The sequence below is a fragment of the Podarcis gaigeae genome, assembly GCF_964106915.1.
Source record: "Podarcis gaigeae genome assembly, chromosome: 5".
In the NCBI taxonomy this organism is placed as follows: Eukaryota; Metazoa; Chordata; class Lepidosauria; order Squamata; family Lacertidae; genus Podarcis; species Podarcis gaigeae.
This window is the reverse complement of record NC_139681.1, coordinates 14,754,462-14,780,195: the sequence shown is the minus strand read 5'-3', so window position 1 is coordinate 14,780,195 and position 25,734 is coordinate 14,754,462. Positions and strand designations below refer to the sequence as shown.

The 25,734-nt window shown below is 51.2% G+C and overlaps 1 protein-coding gene and 1 long non-coding RNA gene across 3 annotated transcripts in view; one reads left to right on the top strand and one right to left on the bottom strand.

Moving 5' to 3' along the window:
- PAX2 (paired box 2) overlaps positions 1-9,324 on the bottom strand; it is a 156,272-nt gene extending 146,948 nt beyond the window's left edge. For both annotated transcript variants that reach the window (XM_083738430.1, XM_083738421.1), the window contains exon 1: positions 9,200-9,324. In XM_083738430.1, the coding sequence (XP_083594556.1) occupies positions 9,200-9,227 (28 nt within the window). In that variant the 5' untranslated portion in view covers positions 9,228-9,324. The remainder of the gene's footprint in view (positions 1-9,199) is intronic.
- LOC310844444 lies at positions 4,496-25,257 on the top strand. Its single transcript, XR_014564133.1, has 3 exons — positions 4,496-5,294; positions 6,430-6,581; positions 25,126-25,257. It is a non-coding gene; the product is annotated as an uncharacterized lncRNA (long non-coding RNA).
- The last annotated feature ends 477 nt before the right edge of the window (positions 25,258-25,734 follow it).

Here is a 25,734-nt window from a genome sequence, read left to right as displayed (position 1 = left end):
ATATATGTATATATTTACGGCCCTGAAAACAAACAGATCGCTACGGATGCCATCTTTATCTGTGAATAGGTATATCAGTTGTGCTCTCCGGGCATCTAAAGAGTTGTTAGAGAGAGCCTCTAATCTCACGGCACATCCGAAGTGTCACCCCCTGCCCCTCTCCGAGCAAGACTTCCTGGAGGAATTGCTTTGTCAACAATCAAATCCACACAACAATCCCTATCAGCCTGCGGGGGTTGGTTGTTCCTCAAGTAGGATCCCTGAAACCGTTTCCCCTTCTTCCTTCCCCAAACAGATGGAAGGACTGGATTTCAATAACTATAAAGAACCCCCCTGCCCTCCCTTCCACCACCCCTTCTCTGTTATCTTTGGGAAAACTCCCCAAGTCCTGCTCGCGGCCCGTCAGGCTTGGCTGCTTCTTCCCATTTTTACTTTAAATGAATCTTCTTTCTCCTTTTTCAAAGAGGGTCTCCTGTCCCCGCTATTCATCGCTCACCTCCCAACTCGGGACATTTACACTTCAAAAGAGGCGACCGCTCCTCTGCGGAAATTTGGAAGGGGGGGGGAACCTCACAAACTTTTGGAGGAGTAGCGGAGGAGATAGTGATCTTTGCATTTACTTCATTAGCTCCTCTACTCCCCCGGCTCCTTAGCTGATCAAGTCAAACCTATTGATCGCATCCGAGCCCCTGCAACACACCGAGGCTCCCCGAAGGTCACCTCAGAGACCTCACCCACGCCCTGGGAGCCTGCAGCACAATGAAGTTTATCTTAACCTAGGGAGCTCTAGATAGTATATTTGCACCTCGACCCCCATTGCCTTCTTGACGCTAGAGGATACCAAACCACGCCGCCACCACTAACGAGTAACTGCTACCAATTTCCCTCCTCGTTTGTTTGGGGCGCAAATATTTTCCTGCCAAACCAGATTGGACTCCGTCTGCTCCCTCTACCACGGCGAGGTCCTGGCGGCCTCCCAACAGGCCTTACTGACAGGCAGAGAAACCTTGTTGCCCTTTCGGGACGGGTTTAGTCTACAAAACGCGCACACCGCGCGTTTTCCAGTTCCCGGTTTGATTCAATAAATTCTTGCTCATTTCTTCTTGCTAAAAGGAGACGGTGTTGGGCAGTCATCTAAGGGGAGAAAGCCTCGATTATCTCATATGCATGAGATAAGACTATCATTCATGGGAGAGGGGCTGTACACAAGCGGGCACACACGCGCCCCAAATGCACGGCGCGCCAGGTAGGGGGTAATCAGAGTTAAAAACAGCAGCAGCAGCAGCAGCTACAGGGCTATACCCGGATTTAAAACGGGCTCTGTTTCCACACATTTAATATGTCCTGCATGCCAAGCTTTAAAAAAAGCTCACTTGCCGCTTGTGGAAACACTGGAGCAAATACACAGAGAAGCCCTGGATGAGCTGAATGTTGAGAAGTTGCTGTGCATTGCTCCGAGGCGCCCACTCCCCAACTCAGGGGCGCTTGGCGGTGGATCGGGCCCTCAGCGGAGACTTGGCGCTGCCCTCCGCTTCCTAGTCCGTCTTTCTCCCCACCACCCCTCCCGGTGCCCGGATCCTCCGTCTCTTCTCTCTCTCCCCCCCTTGCCCCTGTGGTCACGTTGGAGGATGAGGAGGGGTTGGCGTGGATTTTTTTTTTGAGAGAGAGAGCTTCTGGTACAATATGGAGCACCATGGGCTGCAATTTCACACTCCACGGCACATTTCCCCTAAAGCTACTTTCTTCTTTCCCAGCCAAGACCCCCTCATTTCCCTCCTCTCTCTCCCCCCCACCCCTTTCTCTTTTGTGACTCCTGGGTGGGTTCCATGTCTGGGGGACTTGACGGATACAGTCAGGCTAGGCTTAGCGTGGGCACCTTGGCACCGGGCAGAGGGAGAAATGAATGGACAGGGTGGAGGGAGAGGCAGGCGCGGGAGGGGGGGCGAGTCTTGCGGGCCTCCTGCTGCTCCGGCTGTTGTTGGCTCTTCCCCCACCCTCCAGCCTTTCTTTCTTCCCCCCTTTGCTACATTTGTTTGTCCTCAAAGCTAAGAAGCCCACGTGCGCCGCTCTTTATTCGGCAACCGACACTTTAACCTCTCCTCTTTACAACGGAGCGTTGGCCACAAAACCCAGACAAGCCGGAGACCTTTTTACAGCCTCGGCTGGGAAGAAGGGGGAGGCCAGCTCAGGAGTGTGTGTGTTTTCTGCAGCGGGGCTGGCCAGCTTAGGGTTTAAGCTCAGAGTTTAAACTCAAGGGTTAAACCCAGCAACTAACGCCCACCCACCCCTCCAAACAAGGCGGAAAAGGTGCACCCATGCGCGAGTGCTTCCTTCCTTGCTGCAAGCAACGTCCTTTGCAGTTGCGTGCATCAGAAAAGCAGGTGGGCGTCCGGAGAGGAGCTGCAAATATGGGGAAGCAATATTCGAGCCCCTTGTGCGGGGAAGTGGGGTGAGGAAAGAGGAGGCTTGCTTTTGGTAAACAACCGCTTGGCGAGGCTTTGGGCGCAGACGGACAAGCTCCCCCCGCAGCCCGCAAATGCAAGGCGGCTGTAATTTGGTGGCCTCGCCCCTCTCGCCTAGAAAATGCCCATCTCCATTCCTTTATTTGGTGAAGGCGAAAACGGCTGGGAGTGCAGCGGGCAAGCTGGGCAGGAGACGTTACCTGGTTCTCCTAGACAGCCTATAGATCTTAAGGCGCTTGAGGGGGGGGGGTCTGGTTCTGTCCTGGCTTCCCTCTCAGAAAGAGGCTTTCTCGGGGATTCCCGCCCCCACCCCCGCCAGAGATATTTTTGTCTTCTCTAATTTCTCCATAAAACTCCCGATGAGTGAATTAGGCGCTTATTAAAGTCTCCTTTTAATCAGCAGTAATGGGAGATTTCCTCCCCCCCCCCCCAGCTCCGTCCTCTCCCTCCCTCTCTCCGTCCAAGGTTGGCTTGCCTTGGGGCCTTTTGCAAATGTTAGGATTTACAGTGATCACAGACAAAAACATTTATATAACCCCCTAACTATAATGCACCCATAAAAACGGGGACATAGGTGGAAACTGCTGCGGCTCAGCGAAAACCCTGGCGCTTGCCCATTAAGTCCCTGGAAAGGGTAATTCCAGTAGAGGCAGGGCCAAAGTGAAATGATGAGAGGCTGCAATTCACAAAGCCTTACAGGAGAGGATAAGAAGGGGGAGCACTATATTCCCATCACCTCAAATCCATGAAAAAGGGGGAGCACTTCTCCCTCCCTCCCTCCCTTCCACCAAACAAACAACAATTCAGTTCCTAGAAGGCCGAGAGGGCAAGGAGTTTATCTGTAGACTCTCTAGATAATGAGAAAGTAGAATATTCCCATTTTCTTTTTCTTTCTATATACATATATATATTCTATACATATATATATATATTCTATATTATATATATCCATGTTACGGCCATTGTTTCCATGTTACTGGCCAGTTCCCGCATGAAATTATTTCTATCGATAGAATAAAGGCACCTGCGATGTTGTTATTAATTTTCTGGTGTTCTTTCCATGACTGTGACATTATTTTTTAAGTGTTATTGCCGATGTATATTATCTGAATAACTTACGAATACTTCAAACGGCGCATCGTTACTTTTAGCAATTTCTGTTCGCTGAATAAAGGCGCTTTCTCTCCCGGGAAACAAAACGATGGTGAGACAAAGTTAACCTCCACACGACAATTTATGTGTGGACGCCACTATGCCACCCAGAATTTGGAAATGTGGCCGTTTCCTCATTCCTTGGTAACCAGGAGAATAGCGATTTAATGCTGAGTTTGTCTGGAGGGAGAAGGGAGATAAAAAAACAACCCCAAAAGGGGCACCGGCTCGCTCCCCGTCTCTGACCCTAAATCTTCCGCTTTCAGGTGGGGAGTCAGCCTCAGCCAGGGCCTTGGGAGGGCGAATACCAGGGAAAGTTTCTTCGTTTGCAAGAGAACAGTTTCCATCATTTTCCTATAAGGGGGTGGAAAGGGGTGTTATTGTTGTTCCCTTCTTTGCCTCACCGTTTAATACTTCTTTGTAAAATCTGAAAGCAGGTAATCCTCAAATCTGAAGTCTAATTAAAAAGTGTGTCGGTCCAAGTCACTCGACTTTGGCAGGAATTGCTAATGGTGTGTATGTGCGTGCGTGCGCGCGCGCGCGTGTGCGTGCGTACGCAGGGATCGGGAGGAATCGGGAGGAGGAAGGGTGAGGGGAATTATTGAACGAGAGTCCCCGAAAGGGACAAATTAAGGGGAGGGGGAGGGGGAAAGGGAGAGGAGAACGAGGCGAACGAACGAACGAACAGGGAAAAAACCACACACACAAACCCAAAGACCTTTCTGTGCATTTAAACAAATGCAAGATTTTAAAGTTATCTGAGACCATAGTCCAATAAAAGTATAGCCGCTTCGGGAACCTTTTGGCTGGAGGAGCAGATCTAAATCCAAGATCAAAATTAATAATAGCAATAATTGAAATGGTGTAAAAAGAAAGGGGGGAGGAGAGGAGAAACTGAACATTTAAGGGCAACATTAAATAGGGCATATGAGAATTGTGAACGGCTCCAGAGCTGAGCAGCCAAATCTTCTTAGAGAGAAAGAGCTCCTTTCGTTGTTCCGAACAAACACCCCCAAAGACCCCAGCCCAAAGCGATGCGAAGGGAGCCCCAGGTGAGTCGCAGGGAGGAAAGGGAGCCTTGCGGGACGCAGGGGAAGGGAGGAGACACTCGGGTTCCTCCGCTCCACGTTCAGCCGGCACCGGCTGGGAAAAGGATGGGCTCGTGGGGGAGGTCCATGCTGAAACGAAGGGGCCAGAGAGGCAGGAGCAAAAGGGACTCCCTAGTCTTTGAACTGCGGCCTGGCCGGGGCTCTCCAGCATCGCCTCTCTCCCCGGCCCACCCAAGCTGCCTCCCCGATTTCTCCGACCCCGAGGTTTGCAAAGACGCCTCTCGCTAACCCACCCCTCGCCGCTGGCCAGTCTTTCCTCTGCGTGGGATCCTGACCTAATGGATTTCGCTGCAGCCTTTTCCATGCGGCGGCGGCGGCGAAGTTCAGGATTTCCTCTCTGCAAACTTTTCTCAATATAGCCGCCCTTGGATGCTCTGAGGTGGTTAGTTAATTTTGGACACACCTTTCCCTTAGAGAGAGAAAGAGAGAGAATAAACCTCCAACGATTTCTCTCTGCCCAACACCCCAACAAACTTCGGCATAGATCTCCAACTTTTCAGAAGATCGCGCGTCTTCTTCTGCTCAGAAGCAGCCCGTGGCACCTGCGCTAATCCTTCGCGTACATTTTCAGGTAAGACGGCGGTAGTTCGTGGGGAGAAAAGTCCCGAATGGATTCTAATTTCAGGAGTCCTGGCGCTGCTCTAACTTTCAGGGCATAATCCAGTCAAAATGTGCGTGTATTTCACAGGCGGAGGGATGGGTGGAGGGTGAGCGACCGAAGGGCCCACGACAGCTCACCTTTTGCCCGACCAGGCAAAAGCCCCAACCGACAAGAAAGGCTGCAAAAGCCTTTCGCGATAGGCCAAGCCATCCTTTTGAATATATTAGTTAATAAAACGGATTAGCAGAGCTCCGGGGCGCCTGCCTGCCCTCCTCGCGCGCGCGTGTCTCTGTGTGGGGTTCAGAAAAGGACAAAGGAGAGGTATTTTAATATATACATATATATAATAAATATATATAGCAATATATGTAGGAGTTTTCTTTTGGGCCTAGGTGATAATGGTAACACTGCGCTAAAGCTCGAGGGGAACCAGCAGAGCAATCACGGCTTTGAGGGTTGGAAATATCGTTTTCTCCACTTCTAAAATGGGCAGGATTTTTAAAAGGGGAGAGGACAGAGACTCCAGCTCAAGAGCTCCAGCAAAGTCTGCTTTCCACACCGTGGAGTCGCGTTCCTTCTTGCCTCTGCTGTCTCCGCATAGGGGACCGCGGACACCCCCCGCCACACAAACACCACAGGACCGGGAAGGCCCCGCAAACCCACAGGGGCTGGCGTTTTTACGCGAAGGCTTACGCGGCACTTTGCTCGTCCCCAAACCCGGGGGAAGAAGCAGAGTTTCTGTTCGGTTAATTTCACTGCGCTCTGCAGCTCCCCCCCATACAAAAAAAATATTCCATTTTTCATCCCTAAAGGAGCCGGAGTGGGGGGGGGGAGTTCCCCAGACGTCAGTCTTTGCCTCCTTGCCATGCTTTCTAGGGCAAATTGCAGGGAGTTTGGAGAGGTGGGGAACGGCGCGGTGGGTTGGGTTGGGGGGTTAAAGCGAGGAAGAAGAGAACTAGCAAGCTGCAAAGGTTGCTGTTGCGATTTGCTGGTTTTTTTTGGTTCTGATTTAGCAAAGCTACCCAAGCCAGAGTCCTCGCCCGGTTGCTTTCTAAAAGGGACCAGCGGGGCGACAGGAGGGGTTTCTGTGTCTCTCTCTTCCTAGCTCTCAGTCCTGGTTCGTGAGAAACAAAGCAAAGCCTAGGAAAACGGATGGTGCTCTAGCTGCGGGAAGGGAGAGGAAGGACGGCGAAAAGGCCTAAGAGGGACCTACCGGGCCGGCTCGGTTGGTGGAGGAAGCCTCTCCCCGGAAGAAGGGTAGGTATTAGGGGTGGGTGGGGTGAGAGGGGGATCCGGAGGGCGGGCGGGCAGTCGGGGACCACCTGACCACCCCTTCTCTAAAGTCTGCGACCCCTCTTGGGAGAAGGTCTCACTAAAATCCGTGGTAGGGGGCGGTCGGCCTTGAGAAGGACGGAATCCCTGCCTTCGGGTGGAATAGAGAATGCCATTTCCAAAGTGTGTGTGTGTGTGGGGGGGAATACACGTGTTTGCACGCGCGCGCACCTCGAGATTGCCTAGATGTGCACCTTAGACGCCATTGTTTTAGGCCAATTTGTTAGGGTTCCTCCGCCACCTCCCCTCCCTGCGTGGTACTTGGCCCATTAATTAAGCCCATATTCGGATTTAGGCAGATTTTTGTGTGTGCAACCAGTACGGAATTGAATGGCTTCGCAGACTGATCCCGAACGGAAGTTCCCATCCCCTTCCGTGGGCTTTACTTCCGAGCAAGTGTGCAAATTCATTACTGTGATTAATTCTGCCACTCTTTTTAAAAAGGCAGCTCCACTGTGTAGTGTGGAAGGGGATATCGAGGCCTCACAACCCACCCGCTACATGCTGGTTCAAACCCTAAAAGTGGCATACGAAAACAGCGGGCTTAGGAGCCAGTGGAACATTAGAACCAACGTGGTTGTTTAGGAATTTGGGAAGAGGGAGTTGTGGCCAATAATAGGATACCAAGTGGCCTCTCTGGATAAACCGGAAGGAAGAGGGAGGGTAGGAGAGAGAGAGATAGAATCCCAGTTTGCACCAGTGTTTCCCAGTTTCACACTGCTGTTGTTGCTTTGACTCTGCCACAGAACTGCCTCATATTGTGTTTAATTTTGCAACTGTCTGGCGGAGAAGTTGTGGCAGGCTCTGATTCTGCAAGTTTGAACTTCAGGAAGGAGTAAGAACGGGGGCGTGGGGGGGGGGAGAGAGAGAGAGATAGGAGGAGATTTCGAGCAGCCTGATCCCATTAGCTCCGTCCTTGGGTTGCAAATTTATACGGTCTAGGAGGTGAACAGATGGACTATCAATTTAATTCCATCTTCAACACCATCAGAGATTGATTTTCTACTCGCTTTTAATTTTGCTATAATTAATTAGATCATTACAACTGTTTTCTATTGATCTTCCTATTTAAACCTCAGATGCAAAGGGACTTGGGCAGATCTTTTAGAGACACAGAAGGGAAATGGAACAGAGGGGACTTCGAACGGGGGGAGGGAAAGGAGAAGAGGGATTTTCTACCGAGAATCATTGCGTGGGAGACTGGAAAATTGGCTGGGCCTTCTCTCCTATGTGGCAGGTGTGAAACACACGATTAATACACAACAGTACACTTAACGCGTATTAAGTGTTTGATGTGTTCCTGACTTTATTTGATCAGTGATCATGCATCTTCAGGCCCGCATCGAACCAGAAAAGTTCATTCATTTTGAGGTTCCCCTACAAATCGCCTCCTTCGCAAACTCACATGCCATCAGTTATAGATTCCCTAACGCATATTGCATGTTTTAATTGGATGCATTTCATCTTCCTTATATTGCCGGATATGTTTACAGAATCTCTCTCTATAGAGGTGCTTCCTAGATTTAGAGAAACTTCGTTAGAATAACTAGCGAAAATAGACCTTTTTCTTTCCTGGTTTGTTTTCTTTTAAAAGACTCACTTGGTTTGGTTCTGTTGAGTCCAGCAAGGACTTCAATGGCCCAGCAGCAGAGACTCCTGCCCCCCCACCTCACTCATAATTAGTCAATAAGTCTTGAAGCCTCTCTGTGTCAGCGATTGCGGGACCAGGAGTCCAGATTGTGAGCCCAGGCAGGGATCAGAGTGAAGCAACATTTGGAGATCGGTTTGTGAACCCTCAATCATCCCCAAGGCACAGAAAGCTCTTCAAAGATTTAATCCGGGTGTACACGTGGCAGCTATAGGGTGAGCTCCTCAGTTTCCAAAGCTCTACTCACTTAGCCCCCACCGCCACCCCCACTCTTAAGGGGACGCCCTGGGCCCCCCGGACAGCTAGATCCACAACGGAGCGGGCGAAAGTACCTGCGCGGGACATTAACAGGAGGAGAGCTTGTAGTTTGCTGTTTGGCAGACCCCCGCGCACAGGCGAGGCGACCACAGCAAGAGTGGGGCCAGTTTGTCCCCAAATCCAAAACCTTCGACACTGGCTTAAATTTCCCCATTTGACACCAAAACTTTATTCCTTCCTTTCAAACGGAGCGCACGCCAATTTCAGCTGGGAGGGAAGTCGTGATAAGCACTAGGAGGTTAATTGGAGAAGAGCGGCGCCACAGGGAACCAACCAGGGAAGCGGAAGTTTCCAAAGGACCATTTCATTGGGTAAAAGTCCTGATTGCACTCGGGGGCCGCCGAAGGGAAGGCTCCGCAGTACTAGATTTCAGACGCGGCTCGCCTCACACCTGTAGGCTCCCTGGAGCCAAGCAAGTCTCTCTATATCTGATGGGGGGGGGGGATTTTCCTTCACCTGCTGCTGACACCAGGGTGCTGGTGTGGTGGGGAAAGATCTCTGCCTGCCTGCCTGCCTTGTGAATATTCAGCGGGGCCCAGGGGCCCTAGCCAACCGCCTCTCCCCCCCCTTCCTTTACCTGCTCTCCCGCCGGAGCTGTGAGCCATGCCTGCCTTGCCTAATGGTGCGTCTCCCTGCCTGGGCCGCTTGGCTCAGCCCAGCAGATCGGCCGCGGCCTTTTCGCGTTCGCTGCTCCTCTGCCCAGCGCTTCGCTGGGCCGTCTTGCCGGCTACCCCCCCCCCCACCCCACAGCCCCACTTTGGAGATCTGGGAGCAACCACCCAAAGCTAAACGGTTTAGATAACGAGAGAACGAGAAAGGGAGGGAAGGAGAGGAAGAAACGAAAGAGAGGGGGAGGGAGAGGGGCTCCTCTACTCACCCCCCCTTCCCGGGGAATTACAAAAATAAATAAATAAACCACTGGAAGAAGGAGATGCCGCTCCACAGATCCTCAGCCAGCTTAAAAAAAGGAGGGGAGAAAAATTGCCAGCACAAGCACGCTTTGTCTCGCGTTCTTAAGATGACAAGAGGCGCACCTCTCCGATAGCCCTCGAGGCCCGGTCGCAAGGGCATGTACAGAGTGCCTGGGACCCCAAGAGGGTCATTGCTGAAGCTTGGCGATGGGAACCTCATTTCCCTACCCTACCTATTATTATTATTATTATTATTATTATTATTATTATTACCCTACCCACCTGGCTTCCATCACATATAAAAACATAATAAAACATTACAAACTTCCCGATACAGGGCTGCCTTCAAAGACCGTCTGGCTAACAGTCACCACCTTTGGATAACCTCACCAGATATCCCTTAGGATCATTGAGGAGGAGTGGGGGGTGGCAGTGGCGTAGCGTGGGGGGGTGCATGGGGAGCCGGCCGAACCGGGCGCAACATCAGGGGGTTAGGGTTAGGGGGCGCAAATCCACGGGTTAGAGGGCAAAAATTACTTGCCTTGCCCCGGGTACTGACAACCCACGCTACGCCACTGGGGGATGGGGACAACCCAACACAAACCCAACCTTGGGTAATCAAGGGGCCTTCCCCTCCGTGGCGCAGCAGCCACCTGCAGGATGGTGGCGAGAGAGCGCGCTTCTGGCCGAGGATCACTGCCAAAATCCCTCGCAAGTCGAAGAGTGGTGTGGCCCAGCTCCAGAGAGTAAGACGCCCACTCACTTTGTCGGCAGCGGAGAGGGCGGGGGCCTGCTGCCATTATTTAAAGATCTCAAGAACCACTTTAAGGAAGGTATGGGGTGTGTGGACACGGCAGCTAGAACCTTGCCCTGACTCGCCTATAGACCCATTGCTCTCAATGATCAGTCTGAAGAGCGGGCAATCACAGTCAGCCATCTAAGCTCTCCTCCCTCACCCGAAATGCCAAGATAAATCTAGGTCGGATTCAGACGAGATCTTGAACTCGGGTTCCCCACCCCCGTCGGCAGGGGTGCCAACTTGAATAAAATATGGGGGGCAGGTAAGCCCGTCTCAGCATAATCGATCACATGACGCAGTGCACGCACACTATTTGAATGGCAATGCCCATCAACTTGGGGCGGAGGAGGAGCGGGGACTCCCCCTCAAAGATTTTATGGGGGGGGCGGCGGAAGACCCCCCTCCTATGTACTTCGGAATCTCGCTAAGGAGAGTGTGTGGCCCACGGGCGTAGCCAAGGGAGGGGCAGCTGCCCCCTCCTAAATCAATAAAAATCCATAAATATACATAGCTAGCTGAGGTTCTGCATTTCCCCCCCCCCCAACAAAAGGCCTGCCCCGGCTGACAAAAAGCCTGGCTACGCCGATGGCGTGGCCCCCTTCGAGCCCCTGAGATCCTCCCTCCTTGCGGTCTCTTGGCCGGTCAGCTTGTTTGTTGGACAAATCCTGTCTCTTCCTTCCGCAGTTCAGGATTGCGAGAGCAGGCGCGGCGCGGCGGCGACAGCAGATGCGCCTGGGAGCCCATTCTTCCTCGCCTTTCCCCGCTCCGCCTCCCCGCCCCCCCCCATTGATTGAAAGTCTCTCAACTCCAACAAGGTACCCTAGGAAAAATGAACCATTCGCTCATCGATTCTTCATTAAAATTACATTTCTGCATTTGCTAAATTGGTTTTAAAATGCTTCCCCTGTTATTATGGTCTTGTCAAAACCGACGCCGGGCTGGACAAACAGTGTTTTAAAAGCCGGGGGGGGGGGGTTCTTCCCGGAACTATGAGGAGCTCCTGGGAAAGAGGGGTGGGGGTGGAGGCCAGGTGGCCAAATCTGGGGGGGGACACCGAAGGGAAAGAGGTCTAGAGAAGACACCTCCAGTGCCACCATCAACCAACAAGCCAAGTTGGGGGGGGGGTTGCATCGAGTGGAGAGACAGGACGCAAACGTGGAATATAGCCGAACCGCTTTGTTAATAATTGTAGGAATGTCCGTTTGTTGAGTGACCCATCGCCAAAGGAACTTTCAAACAAGCGCAGGCATGAGCTTGCCTCCTGACAGTGGTGATCTTCTCCCCTGGTTCTCTCCCCCCCCCCTCTCCGAGTCTGTGGGCGCATCTCTGCCAGGGAGAGGATTGGCAATATAAACACCCCCCTCCTCCCCAAGAGAGGTCCTTGGAGTCCACAGCTAAGCGCCCAAGCCCACCTCGGAGCACACACACACCCCGCCACTGCAGCGTGTCCCCCCCCCCCATCTGCCACTCTCACTGGCGTTTTATATGTGGGGAGAAAGACCCTGGCAGAGACAATTGGGTGGGTGGGTGAGTGGGTTGGTGGGGGAGCGCTGCCTCTCGAAGCTGCTGTCTCTGGCGAAGAGCAGAGGAGCAGAAACGTCTTCCTGATGTGTTTATCCCCTAATCAGTTCATTAGTTATAAACAACATGACATTAGAAGTTAGGAAGCATTTGATATTAATTTTTATTTAACTAGTTGATGTTTAATCCGTCACGCCAGGCTGCCTAGGAGTTAGAGGGAGAGAGAGAGAGAGAGAGGGGGGGGGGGAGGGAGAACTGCCTGACACCAGCCAGTTAGACTTAGAACTTCATATGCCACCGTCGTGGTCTTGGGGGGGGGGGCAAAGAAGGAGCGGGTCGAAGGAAAGAGGAAGGGGGAGGAGAAAGGGCGCAGAGGGAAACAGAAAGAAAGAGGGGGGGGGGAGAAAGGAAGGCTAGAAACTGAAATAGAGGACACCCCCCCCAAAAAAAAGACTGAAAGAGGAAGAGGAGAAGCAGAGGACGTGTAGGGCACCACCACGATGGGATTCGTAGAAAGAGGTTGGGGGGGCTTTGCGTCCCATCCTAAGAAGGACAACCTCTCCAACTTCTGCGCCACCCTACAGCCTATGCAGTCTTACTCTGAAGTGGCGAGGAAATACCCCCGCAACCCAGTTAAACCAAGCGGGGCTCGCTTAGGATCGACCTGCGCGGTTCTGAACCCGATCCACAACTCGATTCATTTCAGCCGTCTTGGTTTTCAGCAGGATTTCTCGAGCTCCGACCTCGGTCTGCGCAACTCTGTTGTGGATCGGTCCCTTTGGAGAACTGGGATTATCCCAGAAAGCCAAGGTCGGGAGAGCCCTGCGCGGCTTGGGTGGCTGCTTTGCCAAGCTCACTGAGCAGCGCAAACGCAGCGCCATCCCTCGTTCAGAGTCGCCGCTTGGAATTCATCCTGCGCGGGCTCCAGGAGCAAAGCACCTCGAAAGAGGTGGGTTCTTTTGCTGCGTCACATCCCGCTCCTTCTGCGTTTCAGGCAGTGCCTGCTCCGGATCCTATAAGCACCAGGTAGTGCGCAGCCCTTCATTGCCAAGCAGGCAGTGACCAAAAATTGCCTTGCCCGGGATCAGCCGGAGAAATAAAGCCAAGCAGGCAAAGGAGCGCCCCTGCTTCGGGAGATGGAATAAAAAGCGTCTGGCGTCGGGTGTGAAACCATCAAACTTCCTGGAGACTTCCAAGGGAGCCAATACTACTCTTCATTATCCAAATAGAAACTAACCCCGCTCCCTCCCCTCATACACACGACACTCCTGTAATTTCAACTGCAACGACGAAGTAGAAAATTACTCCTCTTAATTGAAATGTTTAAACTTTTAAAAACATATGGATAAGATAGATATAGACGCAGAATGTCCTTTTGGGTTGGTTTCCTGCGCGTTTTTGCGCAGACGCATCTCTCCGTGGACCTCTTGCCATGCATCTCTCCCCGCCCCCCTCTGCTCAACATAAAAACATCGGCGATCTCTTTGAAATATATATCTGCTATTAATCACTCGCCCCATCTATCTGCAGTGTAAAGGAAATAGCTCACATTCCCAAGAAAATTGCCCGTTGTGCCTCGGTTAATAGTTAACTCCGGAGGAGAAAAGTTCCCAGGGAAATGGGGAACGCGAGAGTAAAGGGGGGGGGGCGGGGAATGAAAAGGTGAGCAGGCAGCGTCACTCCTTTTAAAAAATGGGGTTTGATCCTCCAGAGACACCCCCGTCTTTTTCCTCTTTCTGGGAGGAATCCGGGTCGATTTCCAACTTGTAACCCACAACTCCCCAAAAGGGGATTATTGCGCGGGGTGTGGTTGGACGGGGGTACTGTCCCACGGGCTAATGCGGGGAGGTAAACGTGGAGAGGTAAACGTGGAGAGGGGTGAACTGAAGTCGGAGCAACAAGCCTGCTAGCCCGATCCGCAAACCATTTAGGCCGGAGTGGAAAGGAGGCGCCTGGGGTCTGCGCGCGCGGGCACGACAACCCAATAACAGGCCAGGACCGGGAGTGCTTGGGCTACTAGCCCCCTTTGTTGGAGGGAGGCCTCGAGCGCTCCCCCGAGGCGGATTAGAGAACCTCCTGGAGGAGTCAGGATTAGTTTAGAACCGCTTTTCTCGCCATCTCAGTGAAAAACCGGATCATCAAGGGTGGGACTAACAGGCGGAGTGGAATGGTTGTGAGTGGTCACATTCAGGCTCGCTCTTTAGCGTGGTTAGAGTAGCACTCGGAGAGGGTGGTGTAGATATGCTGAGGGATGGAAGGTTTGAAACGCACTGGGAAATCGGGCTACAGTATACTTAAATTGTCTCACACGCCTGCGCACCGGCGCGCCTGCCCGCGTTTTGCACCCCCAGAGGCTCTCCGCCTGGAGCCCGCCTTCTCGGTTCAGTGGGGAGGTACTGGGCGAGAGGGTCTTTTCCGCGGTGGCGCCCTGTCTCCCAAAATCTCCTTTTCCGCGCATTTGATTTCCCCGTGCTTAATATATATATATAAATCCGTTGAATTCGGGTTTGAGTGAGCTGTCTGAGTGCTTTTTAGCGCCGCTTTATAATTATCTTATTCTTATCCTGTCGCATTTGCTGTTTTCAAAAAAATTTGGTCGGTTTTTGAGAGCGTTTTGCTGAAAGGAAAACTCTGAACAAGAGCCAGCGCAGAGCTAATAAAGTTAAGCAAAAAAGCAAATATAATGATGCATCCCACCCGCTAGTCAAGATCCGGTTTCGGGACCAGGCGGGGAAGTAAGAGCTCAGGGATCCTGCACTGCAGGGAGTTGGACTAGATGATCCTCAGGATCCCTTCCAATTTCACAATTCTATGGTGATGATCTGGTTCCCGCACATTTGAGAACTGCGTCAATTTCCCGCGCTCCCTGATCTTCCTTCTTCCCTTCCTGAGCGGCCGCGATCTAAACGTGTGTTCAGAAGTGGCGCTCAGGACCCGGGCTTAGCTCCATTTGTGTGCACGTGTGAACCCCACCTGGGCGCGCGCGGGAGCCTATCCGCCACAACACTGACTACACATAGTAGCCGATGTTGGTTCGCCAACCCCCCAGCTCACCTGTCCGCCACCCAGGGTCGCTCCACAACTTTCTCCTCTGGCTTGGAGAGGGAGGAAGCAGCGCTTTCTTGTCCAGTTGTCGGGAGACGGGGCAAGCACAGCTAGCCCCATCCTTTACCCGTTTATTGGGGAGTAAGACCCCTACCCCGTTTTTTGGGACTTGCCCCCAGGCCAAGCGTGCAGAGGGCTGTAGTCTCAAGCCCGATTCTTAATCCGCGGGAGTGGAAAAAGGAAAGCTGGTTTTCTTTAGAGAGTTTATTAAAGTGTTTATATTTCACCAAATAAAACAGGGCAGCAAGCAATAAAGAAGAGAGTTGCATCCTGAGCAACTTGAATTTAAAGCCCGCCTTTTAAGGTGCCTGCCTCGATTCCCCGACTGGCGGGAGCTCTCTGGATACCAGAGTCGGAGAGAGCCGTGGGTCCAGTTGACCAGAAAGGAAACGGAGGGCGGAAAGAGAGAGAGAGAGAGAGAGAGAGAGAGAGAGAGAGAGAGAGAGAGAGAGAAAAGGAAGGGGCTTGCCCGACAGCAAGCAGGAAGATGACGACGGCAACTTAACAAACATTAACCAAACTTTTTTTAAAGCGCTGTTTAAAGTCTGTAACCAGGAATGAGAAAACCAGAGGGCTCGTGGGTTGCCAAAAGGGATAAAGGCTTCGGTTCCATTTCCCGTTCTTGTTTCTTTCTTCGCGTCGCCACCGGGACTTGAAAATCACAATTATTCTTGTTCTTCCACAGAATTTATAGTGTGAAGAAGACAAGAGCGCTTCACGGTGCTTACGAGAACCTTGCGCGACAGGTCACTGGCAACGGCAGATTTTAAGAGGGGTCGGTGGGCTGAAAACCAGCTGACCCTCAAGGGAGACCCTTAACTTGGCTAGGAAGGCTCTGGAGGGACTGAGTTGTGGTGGGTGACAAATCGGAGCTGCCTCCCCTCTCCCCGGGAAAGGGGCTCCCGTTCTGTCAGCCGCCTTTCTTACTGCCTTCCTGCACAACGCAGGCGGTTTCCCCCAAAATACATTCTCTCTACTGGAGAGAAATGGTCAGTCAAATTAAAAGACCATCCCAGGCAATCGGCATTGAAAATGATTTATGCGCCTTGCATTCCTGAACATGTCTCCTCCTTAATCCCACCGAGTCCAACGGGACTTAATTTACTTGGGACTGCAGTCTTAATCTGCCAATGATTACTGTAATTCTCGGCACACTTACGTTGGAGTAAATCTAATTTAACCTTATTGGAACTCAGTAAACCTGTGGCGTTGTCAAAACTATTATTTTTATTTTTATTACTTGTATGACACCCTATGTCCGCAAGTCTCAGGGAGGTTACAACATAAAAACACAATATAAAAACACAAAACACATAATAAAGACAACCCCCCCCCCCAACAATGCTCTTCTCAGATTAACATACCCAATCAAACACGTTTTATGTGATTGTATCTTTATTGATATGCTATTTCTTGGGGGGCATGGCTCACTCAAGGTGATTCACAATATCATAAAAGCACCACAAGTTTGTGTGTGTGTGTTTGTGTGTGTATGCACACACAAAAACCAAATCTGAAAAAGGCAGCAACAGTAGCAATCATTTAAAAGACCAATTGGACAAGAAAAAGCTGTAGTTAGGAAAAGGCGCGTTTTAATTTAATACTTTAAAAGGTGGCGTGTTTTTTAAACTATTCGAAAATCTGCAACATAGCGGTCATCTGCGCCCCGGAAAGCGGAGCGCTCCATAGTCTAGGGGCCCACCACGAAAAAGGACCTGACTCTTGCCAGTTGCAGTCTCAATGCCCGGACAGGTTGTAAACGTGGAATCCTTGAATTCAAATTCAAACTTATCCGTCTCAATTTTAGATTTAACATTTAACTCAAATCCAACTCTTCAACTTTCTGAACTTCTAAAAAAAAAAAGGACAGAGCACCTCAGGATGGCAGCAAAGCTGTGTAAAAGTGAAGGCGGCTTAGAACAGTTCTGGGTGTGTATTGGGAATGGAATTGTGTTAGCACCACTGTGACTTCCCTAAATATGTTTATGTGGACTTATGGCCCACAGTGTTCAGCAGGAGCTAGAGAACTGAGAATCGTTGGCCTCTATCCGTTTATTCGATTGGCATCGAGCTGCTTCTGTCATTTTCAGTGTATTTTTCATCTCTGTTGGAAGCCGCCCAGAGTGGCTGGGGAAACCCAGCCAGATGGGCGGGGTACAAATAATAAATTATTATTATTATTATTATTATTATTGTTATTGTTATTGTTATTGTTATTGTTATTGTTATTGTTATTGTTATTGTTATTGTTATTGTTATTATTATTATTATTATTATTATTATTATACTGTATATACCTGCTGCGCGCACAAGCGTTTACACCGTTCCCTCTTGAAAATAACTCTAATATCAATTCCAACAAGAACCGCACTCTCTGCCCCTGTTCCCTGCTCCCATTTCAGAGTCCACAGTGCGGAATAGACTCCTTCCCTTACCTTCAAGCAGACCCTCAATATGTGGGGAATAAATATTAGCCTATGAAAGACCTTGAGGTGTGCTTAGGGGTAGCAGGAACGCGCTGAGAAGCCTTCAGGAGAAACTCTAAAGAGCTTTAAACTCGACTATTCAAAACTTCGACCTCCAGATGGAAATTATCCTGGCTCTGTGGCCAGGCAATTCCCTCACCCTCGCGTGGTGACACTGGCTCTGGGTGCTTCCACAAAACGTGGGCGCCCATCACCCAGACTGAAGCCCCTCTGCTCAGGTGCCAGAGCTTCTCCCACGATCTGCTCGCGTGGTCCCCGAGGTGCCGCAGGGTCCGTGCGTGATTTTTCCACGCACCATCACAGTCTCACAGAGCTGTGTTTCCTATCAGCCAGGCAGGTCTCCTACTTCTTCCGCTGTGCCCTTTCGCTCCTTTCCGGGACTGAGGTGGTTCTCCCCTCGCATAGGGAGGGGGCTTCCTAGTCGTCGAAATGGGCAGGGGTCGTATTACTACTTCCACCACTGCCATCGTAGGAGTCTCCTCCTAGTAGTCGAGGTCCCTGTGGTCCCCACCTACGGACGTAGCTAGATTTTTTGGGGTGGCAGGCTTTATGTTGGAGGGCAGAACTGAGTTATCTGCGACGCAATTGGTCAGTTAGTTAAGTACAGTGGTACCTCGGGTTACAGACGTTTCAGGTTACAGACGCTTCAGATTACAGACTCCGCTAACCCAGAAATAGTACCTCGGGTTTAGAAATTTGCTTCAGGATGAGAACAGAAATCGTGCTCCGGCGGCCCGGCAGCAGCTGGAGGCCCCATTAGCTAAAGTGGTGCTTCAGGTTCAGAACAGTTTCAGGTTAAGAACGGACCTCCGGAACGAATTAAGTTCTTAACCCGAGGTACCACTGTATTTTTATTTACCTACTTGATTGGGGGTCAGCTGCCCTCTGCACCCCCTGGCTACGCCCGTGCCCCCACCCACTAAAATGTTTTTTTGGGGGGGCTGCCCCCAAGTTCATTCAAATGGCGTGCGTGGGCCGTGTTTTGTGAACAGTTACGCGGGGCGTAATTACCTGTCCTCCCCAATATTTTATTCAGGTTGGCACCTTTTGTTGCATGGGCAGAGCTCGTCTTATTATTACTTTTATTATTATTTTCCCATCACCACTTCGAATGTTTAGATATCGCCCAGCCCTTTCAGAAGTCCTGCTTAGGCTCAGAAAAGATACTTCCTTCTTCCTTCGGGGTTCTGACCTGCGGAGGTTGCGGGGACAGAAGCCACCTCCCTCGTAGCAGCTCTTATCTTTTCCCTGCTGGGCTTCTGCGTCTCATTCTCTTCTCCCATAGGGCCACTTCAGCCTGAAAGCAGATCTCGCAGAGACGAAGCGCCGTCGGGTTGCTTTCCCTAGAGCCAGTGAGGAGGCGACAGGCGAACCCCCATCCCTCCCTCCACTTCTCGTTCACTTTCTGTCTGGATGTGAGAACAGGAAACGCACCAGGGATTTCGCCCCCCCCCCCAACCGCCCGGCCGAGATCTGCCCCCGGGACACGATCCAGAATGCCCGTACTCACTCTGCGCCCCAAATCTCTCTTCCAAGGAGATAGCGCCTGCCCTTTCTCTCCCTTCTTGTCCTGGGCTCCTGCTGGCAGCCGGGCACGAAAGAAACTTAGTTTAGTTCCCCTTAATTTCTAAACGGAGAATTGCTGGGGGTTCATTTGCTCTTATTTATCCTCGCAAATGCTTCCCCTTTCAATCCCAGATCCGGACGCGGCGGCCAGCATTACGCACCAGCGGGAGGAAATTATTTTGTACACACTCAAATGGCATGATCTTCCTTCTTGCTTTTTTTATATAGTTCAGGGCCTGGCCTTGAGAACGCGTACCTCTCTAACCTTGGCCTAAATTAAAGGGTTGATCTGCTTTTCGACTGGTTCCTAGCCCAACATAAAGGGACAGGGGATGGCTCTCCCTGAAAGTCTCTCTCTCTCTCTCTCTCTCTCTGTCTTCTGGTGGCTTTCCTGGGTTAAAGTAGATCAGGCCGAAATCCATCTGAAAGTCCAGCGACTCCTGCCCTCGAAATCCGTGCGGGATCAGAACTGTTGCTGCTTTCGCCAGGATTATAAAAGACCCTTCTGTTTCCTGGCAAAGGCAGGAGAGGCCAGCTGTAGTTTTAGTGCAGTCTGAAAATCTTCAAGATGTTATTTGAAGCAGGTGCCCACCTTGGAAGAACTGCTAAAGTTTGAAAGAAAAAAGAAATATTGAGTGACTTCAGTACTCTCGTTGAAACTAATGGACCTAGATTAGCAAAGTTCATTAATTTCAATGGGTCTACTCTGAGTAAAATTTAGGTGACTGCCACCCATTGTGTGCATAAATATTGATTCTGCTTCTCCGCCGCTCTCTTCGCTGCTGTTGTCGTGAGATTATTTTGGTCGGGTCAAAATCCGCTTCCTCACCCCCCAGCCCAGCCCCACATGATGACGATGATTCGGGGGCTGGTAACAGGATGTATTGGCAACCGAGCTCCCCGCCCCTCTTAACAATTTCTTGCGCGAGTCTGTCTCTCACGAAGTTCAACAGGACTTTTCCCCGAATAAATGCGTAGACTTTGTGCGCAAGGGCGCAGCGGGTCCGTTCGGTCGATTTGCAAGCGAGGAAACTGATTCCTCGAGGACAGGAGGCGCGGAGCCTCGCATCCCTCCTCCGAAAGAGGAGAGCTGGAAGGAGCTGTCTGGCCGGCGGGCGGCTCGCCAAAGTCTGGCTCAAACCTTTGAGGGCAAGGGAGGATCAGTTGTGGAATCCAGGCCGGGGAGCTGGAGAGGAGGAGGGGGTGTGGAGGAAGCCTAAACCGTTTCCGGATCCTTTTAAACTCTCGGAGCCAGCTGAAAAGCGCCAGGCGCGCCCAGGGAACCTAACCACGCGCCCCTCCCGGATTTGAAAAGTGAATGTTCCAGGGCTGTGGGAGGAGAATTCTTGGAGGCTAAGGTTCGCCCTATTTCTTGGAAGAATCGGAACGGGGCGGTGGGCTCCTCCTCTCCAACTCTCCAGTCCCGAAAAACGCCCGCACTCATTTACTATTATTATTATTATTATTATTATTATTATTATTTATTAGTATTATTATTACTGCCACGCCGGTACGTTTGTGTAAGATATGGGTTACCCATTCCTCCTTCCCACCCATTCTGAAAACTCCAGGAACCTCTCTCTCTAAGAAAATGCGAGGAAAGGGCCTGGAAAACCGCCTCGGTCCCAGCCCCCGTTTCCTTCCTTTTTGCGTGTGCAACAAATGGGGGTGGTCCGACTTCGCTTCTGTGGCCAAAACTGGCTGCACGCTCAGTAAAGCCTCGGACAATCCTGTAATCTCAGAGACTGACTCTATAGCAGAAAAGGGGATTAAAAACAATCCGTGCCAAAGTCCCCCTTCTTATTTCAACGCCTGGACGTGCTGCAGACGCCTGTCAACCTGCAAACGGCAATATCCCCCGTACATTTAGGCCTCTGGCTGAACATAGGAAGCAAAGGCGTTAAGAGAGTCAAGATCAGGTCCGATTTTAGGCTTGTATACTCGGAAGTGCGTCCCCAGCGGGTAGGTGTTAGCCCAATGCCTTTAAGATCAGGCGGTTGGGATTCCACGCCATATGTCTTCATTCAGGTTTGGTACCTGCCTAAAAAGCAGAGACACACACAAACATCACACGATCGCCTGCTTGCATACTAGTCAGCCTCTATTTAGCAGCTGTTCTGGGGAGGCGTGCAATGCTCCTCCATCCACCCTAACATGCCCTCTGGTGAGCAGAGGTGAGCCATCCACTCGCTTGCTTTTTTGCGTGGAAACCGCCGTGCGCAATCGTTTCTTGCTCGGCTTTTGCCCTGGTGGAAGCTGCACCTTGGCCCATCTTCTTTTCAGGCTTTCCTGACCTTTCACCGACCAAAACTGACTCTAGTTCCCAAGCGAACGGGCCACAACCAACCCAAAATGACTCTTTGCTGTCCGACAAACTGAAGCAGTTCGGGCAGGTACCTTCAGACTCCTTGGGAAGGCCCTGTCATCCCACTCTGTCTGTACCTTCCCGATCGACCCTCTTTCCCGTCTAATCCCCATCGCTTCCCTCTCTGACCTGCCTTGTCTTTTCAGACGTTAGCACAGCGCCTAGTGGTTTGGCGCACAAGAACTCGGAGTCAACGGTTCCCCAGCCCCGGCCGCTTCCCCTAAAGTTGGTTGCAAGTCCAGAAGGACTTTCTCATCGCAGCTCCAGAGTCCCCCGCCCGTTTCCTTTTGAGGACTGTTTCCTTCACAGCCAAGTCTTAATTTGGCGGCCCCACGTCGATTCTCCGAAGGCTCCGAGCCTAAGGACCGCTTGCGAGGAAGTTAAGTCTTACAGCACCCAGGAAACACTTTGCTTCCGAGTCAGCGAGCTTAGCGCGCGGTTGCAAAAGGATGAAGGCCGGGCGAGGTTTAGCTTGACACCCTGTGCGCGCACCTGTGCGCGTGTATTCGTGTTGGCCTCGTTCAGTCGCGGTGCGGGCGAGGGAAATAAAAATAAAAAGCTATTGAGTCCCCCCTCCTCCCACCCCAGTGCTTTGTCAACCTGGATGCAAACCGGTTTATGCTTCGGATGAGTTGGACATAACTCGAGGTCAATTCGCAGCCAAGCTTGAAGCGCTACTAGTCGGCCGGTTTGGCTTCGCCCGCCGTGTGGTCAGTGGTGGTCTGAAAGGCACAGCGGCGAGCCTCCCCCCCCCCAAATCAGGGGTGTTAAATAGGCAGCGGAAGTCAGTCTAGAGAGAAGTCCCAGTTAGCTTCACCCGGGGCAGATTTGTGTTGCTGAATGGGTTCCCCCCCCAAACTGAAGTAGCCTCTCCCCCCCCCACTCCCGCGTCAGATAGGTATTTTTAAGAATTCGGAGGCGTGTGAACGTTTCCCATCCTATGGCGGCACCCTCTAAAACCCGTGGCTTTTAAATAAGTTCAAGGGAGGGGGGAAAGTTACGGCTTAATCTGCGCCCTCCCCGTTTCCTTTTTGTTTCAAATGTCCAAACTGAAGCTCCAGAGGCGATTCCGATCCAATAACAGTCTTAGCGCTCGGGATTTACTTCCAGGGGTAAGATGTGTGAGCTCTATTAATAATCATAAAAATCCTGCTAACCCTCTTTTTAAAATTAATAACTCTGTAATTATAATAATTTTATGTGCTTTTTTTATAAGAAGAGGTTAATGTTGTCACAGTGTGGGGACAGGAAGGGGGAAGTCAAGCGCGATACCGCTGCTTAAACTGACACCTTCCTATTTTATTAGGAGACATTATTATTATTAGACATCTGCAGGTAGAGAATTAAAATTAAAATCGCTTTCAACAATTCAATACACTTTTTATCAGCCATCTATCTGAAAATCAGGAACATTCATCATCGGAGGCATTCTCCCTGAAAACAAGAACCCATTCAAATTTTATACAAATTATCATATTTATCATAGTCTGAAAATCTGGAGTAACGTCTCCACAAACTGTCTGCCAACTCCCTGGGGAACTGAATCGCACTTCGGAGCAGCTAAAAGAGATTCTCTCTCCCTGTCTCTTCCACCCTCCTCCTCTCTCCCTTAACCCCTTTCCTGATTCCTGATACAGAAACGGAAGATGAAGATGAAGAAGAGGAGGACACGGAAATAATAGTATGGAAAAATAGATTTCTCTCTCCCTCCGCCCCCCCCTCACACATATACACAAAGAGGCAGCCACACTTCGCAAGATAAGTAGGTTTCCTCTGACGCAAAGGTTATAGGCGGTCAGGCTGGTACGCTGCATGCTTGAATTGGAGGCACTAAGTCCCAGTTTATTGTTTTCGGAACCATTTCCCAGGTGCCAACGTAGCTTACTTTCAAGTAACCGTTTAGTGCTGGCCAATATGCTCCCCCTCTAAGCCCATGCGCAGTAGTCAATCCTGGGAACTGAGGGCAAAGTCCTCTCCCATCTCCCGTCTCCAATCACCTTCTTATTTGGGCGACTTGAAATGGGAAGGGACAACACCCGTAAATCTGCAGCAAATTATACAGTTTTCACATCCCAACATTTTCTGCGAGGAATCGGGGGGGATAAAAGAAGGATGCTTGCCACATATTTGCAGGCTCTCTCCGCGGCCCCTACTCCCCCTGCAACAAGGGGATCATCGATTGAAAGTGAAGCTGGACAATGGATGGTGTTGCTAAGTTATTATCCCCCGAGTGTGTGTGTGAATAACAGTTGAGCAGACTGGATTTTTGGAGAGAGTTTAAGAATAGCATACACCGACCAGGCAAGTCCCTCTCTCGAAGGAAGGGACGGTAGAATTGCACATCACATAATTGCCTTAGTTTTCCACTTTGGAATGACTTGACAGTCAATCCAGAATACGCACATCCCCTTTCCCATCCCATGGCTCGTATGTAGGGCGGCACACATGTAGCTAGACCGTGCTCATCTGCGCTGGAAGAGTTCTCTGTAGCCGAGGCGTCCCGGGACCTCAGTTTCCTACTCCGACTTTGACTGGCAGTGCTTGGGAGAGCGCCAAGTGCGCTACTTTGAACCCACCCACTTAGCCACAAAGGGGCACCAAATGCAGTGAATCTTAGAGGCAGCGACACCAACCCGCGTCAATGGCAGGACAACTGGAGTCCACACGTTGCCTACTCCCGGTGAAACATACACGCGCTGCAGGCTCCTTCGAGAGCTTCCCTGATGAGCATCGCAGCCAACCAACGCGTGTGCGTCCAGAAAGGAAACTCCACGGTTCCATCATGCAGTGTAGGGAAAATGTGAACGTGTGAACGGGACTATGTACCCGTGCAAACGCGAGCTCATTAAGATGCGCGCAAATCGCGTCTGATTTCTTCTTGGGCACACGCCAGCATCGGACCTCTGCGCACCCATTTTTCAGGATCACACTTCCAAGAGCCTGACGGAGGAAGAAGGCTCGCTGACTTCTCTGACTTAATTGGTACAATGCACAAAACACACACCATTCTCTAGTCTTGCCAGCGTTCGGCTGGAACCCAATTTTGGCCTCTCCTGAAGGAGGATTCTGCGCAGGTTCAAAGCCGGCATCTGTTACTAAAGCAACAGAAGCTGATAGATAGTGAGCGATCTGAGTTAATGGCCTTTCCCATCCCCTCCCCACAACATGACCCCCTGCCTGTTGGAACCAGGTTTCTCCTCCCCTCCAGGCCCATCTCCTTTAGCCCCCCAAGTCACCCCAGGCCGGGAAACTGTACTTAAAAAAAATGCAACTGAACGAGGAGAACGTGCAGAAAACAGCAGTGTGTAGCGTTGTCTCTTGTAACTTACGCATCCTCTCTAGGCCAAGGGAAAAGGAAATGAGTGGGGCTGCTGATGGAAACCTTCCAGAAGCTTCCCAAACACCTCTTTATCTCCACCGTAGGCGGCAACTCCTATGTGCTGAGGTCCTTGCCCCCCCCCCCAAATATTTGAGGGGACCTGCCGCCCCAAAATTGACGGGCATTTTCATTCAAATAGCATGTGCGTTGCATCTTGTGATCGATTATGAGGGGCTGGGCGTGACCTACCGCCCCAATATTTTATTCAAGTTGACCCCCCTGATCCCCACAATTTCACGTTACCTTGGGGGCACCTGTGGGTTGTGCGCCTTCCCTCCACGTCACTGCGATGAGAGGCGCGCGTCCCTCTCTACGATGGAGCAAGGAGGGGATTGTTAACATAATTTCTTTTCTTTTCTCTTTTAACAAAGAGTCTCTGGACCTGTTCAGCAGGAACCCTCATATTTCGGCCTTTTTACACCGGAAAGGGGAGAGAAATCTGCGGAACTCCCTGCGCATTGATGTACTACTTTCACGCCGCTTTGGAAAGCAATTCCGCTCTCCTCCAGTTTTGGTTTTAGTCCCAGATGAATTGCGAAGCAATGGATCGGAATCCAGAATTGCAAGACTTTACGGCGCTGCTAAGGAAATCTGCCTGATCTTCGGCGAGAGGGAGGTGTTCGGCCGCAGGGGGAACCTCAGAGCACTCCAGATTTTTCTGGATACGGAATGTCCTAGCGACCCTAATCTCCAGAACGCCGCGCCGCCCTCCTTTGATCTGGAACCCTCCCTGGTCCAAGTTAGAGACCTGCGTTCCATCCTCGGGCGCCGCACCGCGGAGGGAGCCCCACAGCCGAGCGTCTCTCCCGGCCTCCTCCCCACGCGCCGGGTGGCCCCTGGACTTCACACCCTTCAGGCAGGAGCAGCGGCCGCCACGTCCCCGCAAAAAAAGTAGTTCCAGCACAATGTTTGTTAACTAGGTTATCTAGGCCGTAGAAGATTTTAATGTTGAATTTTATAGCTTTACCACGCTCTACCGT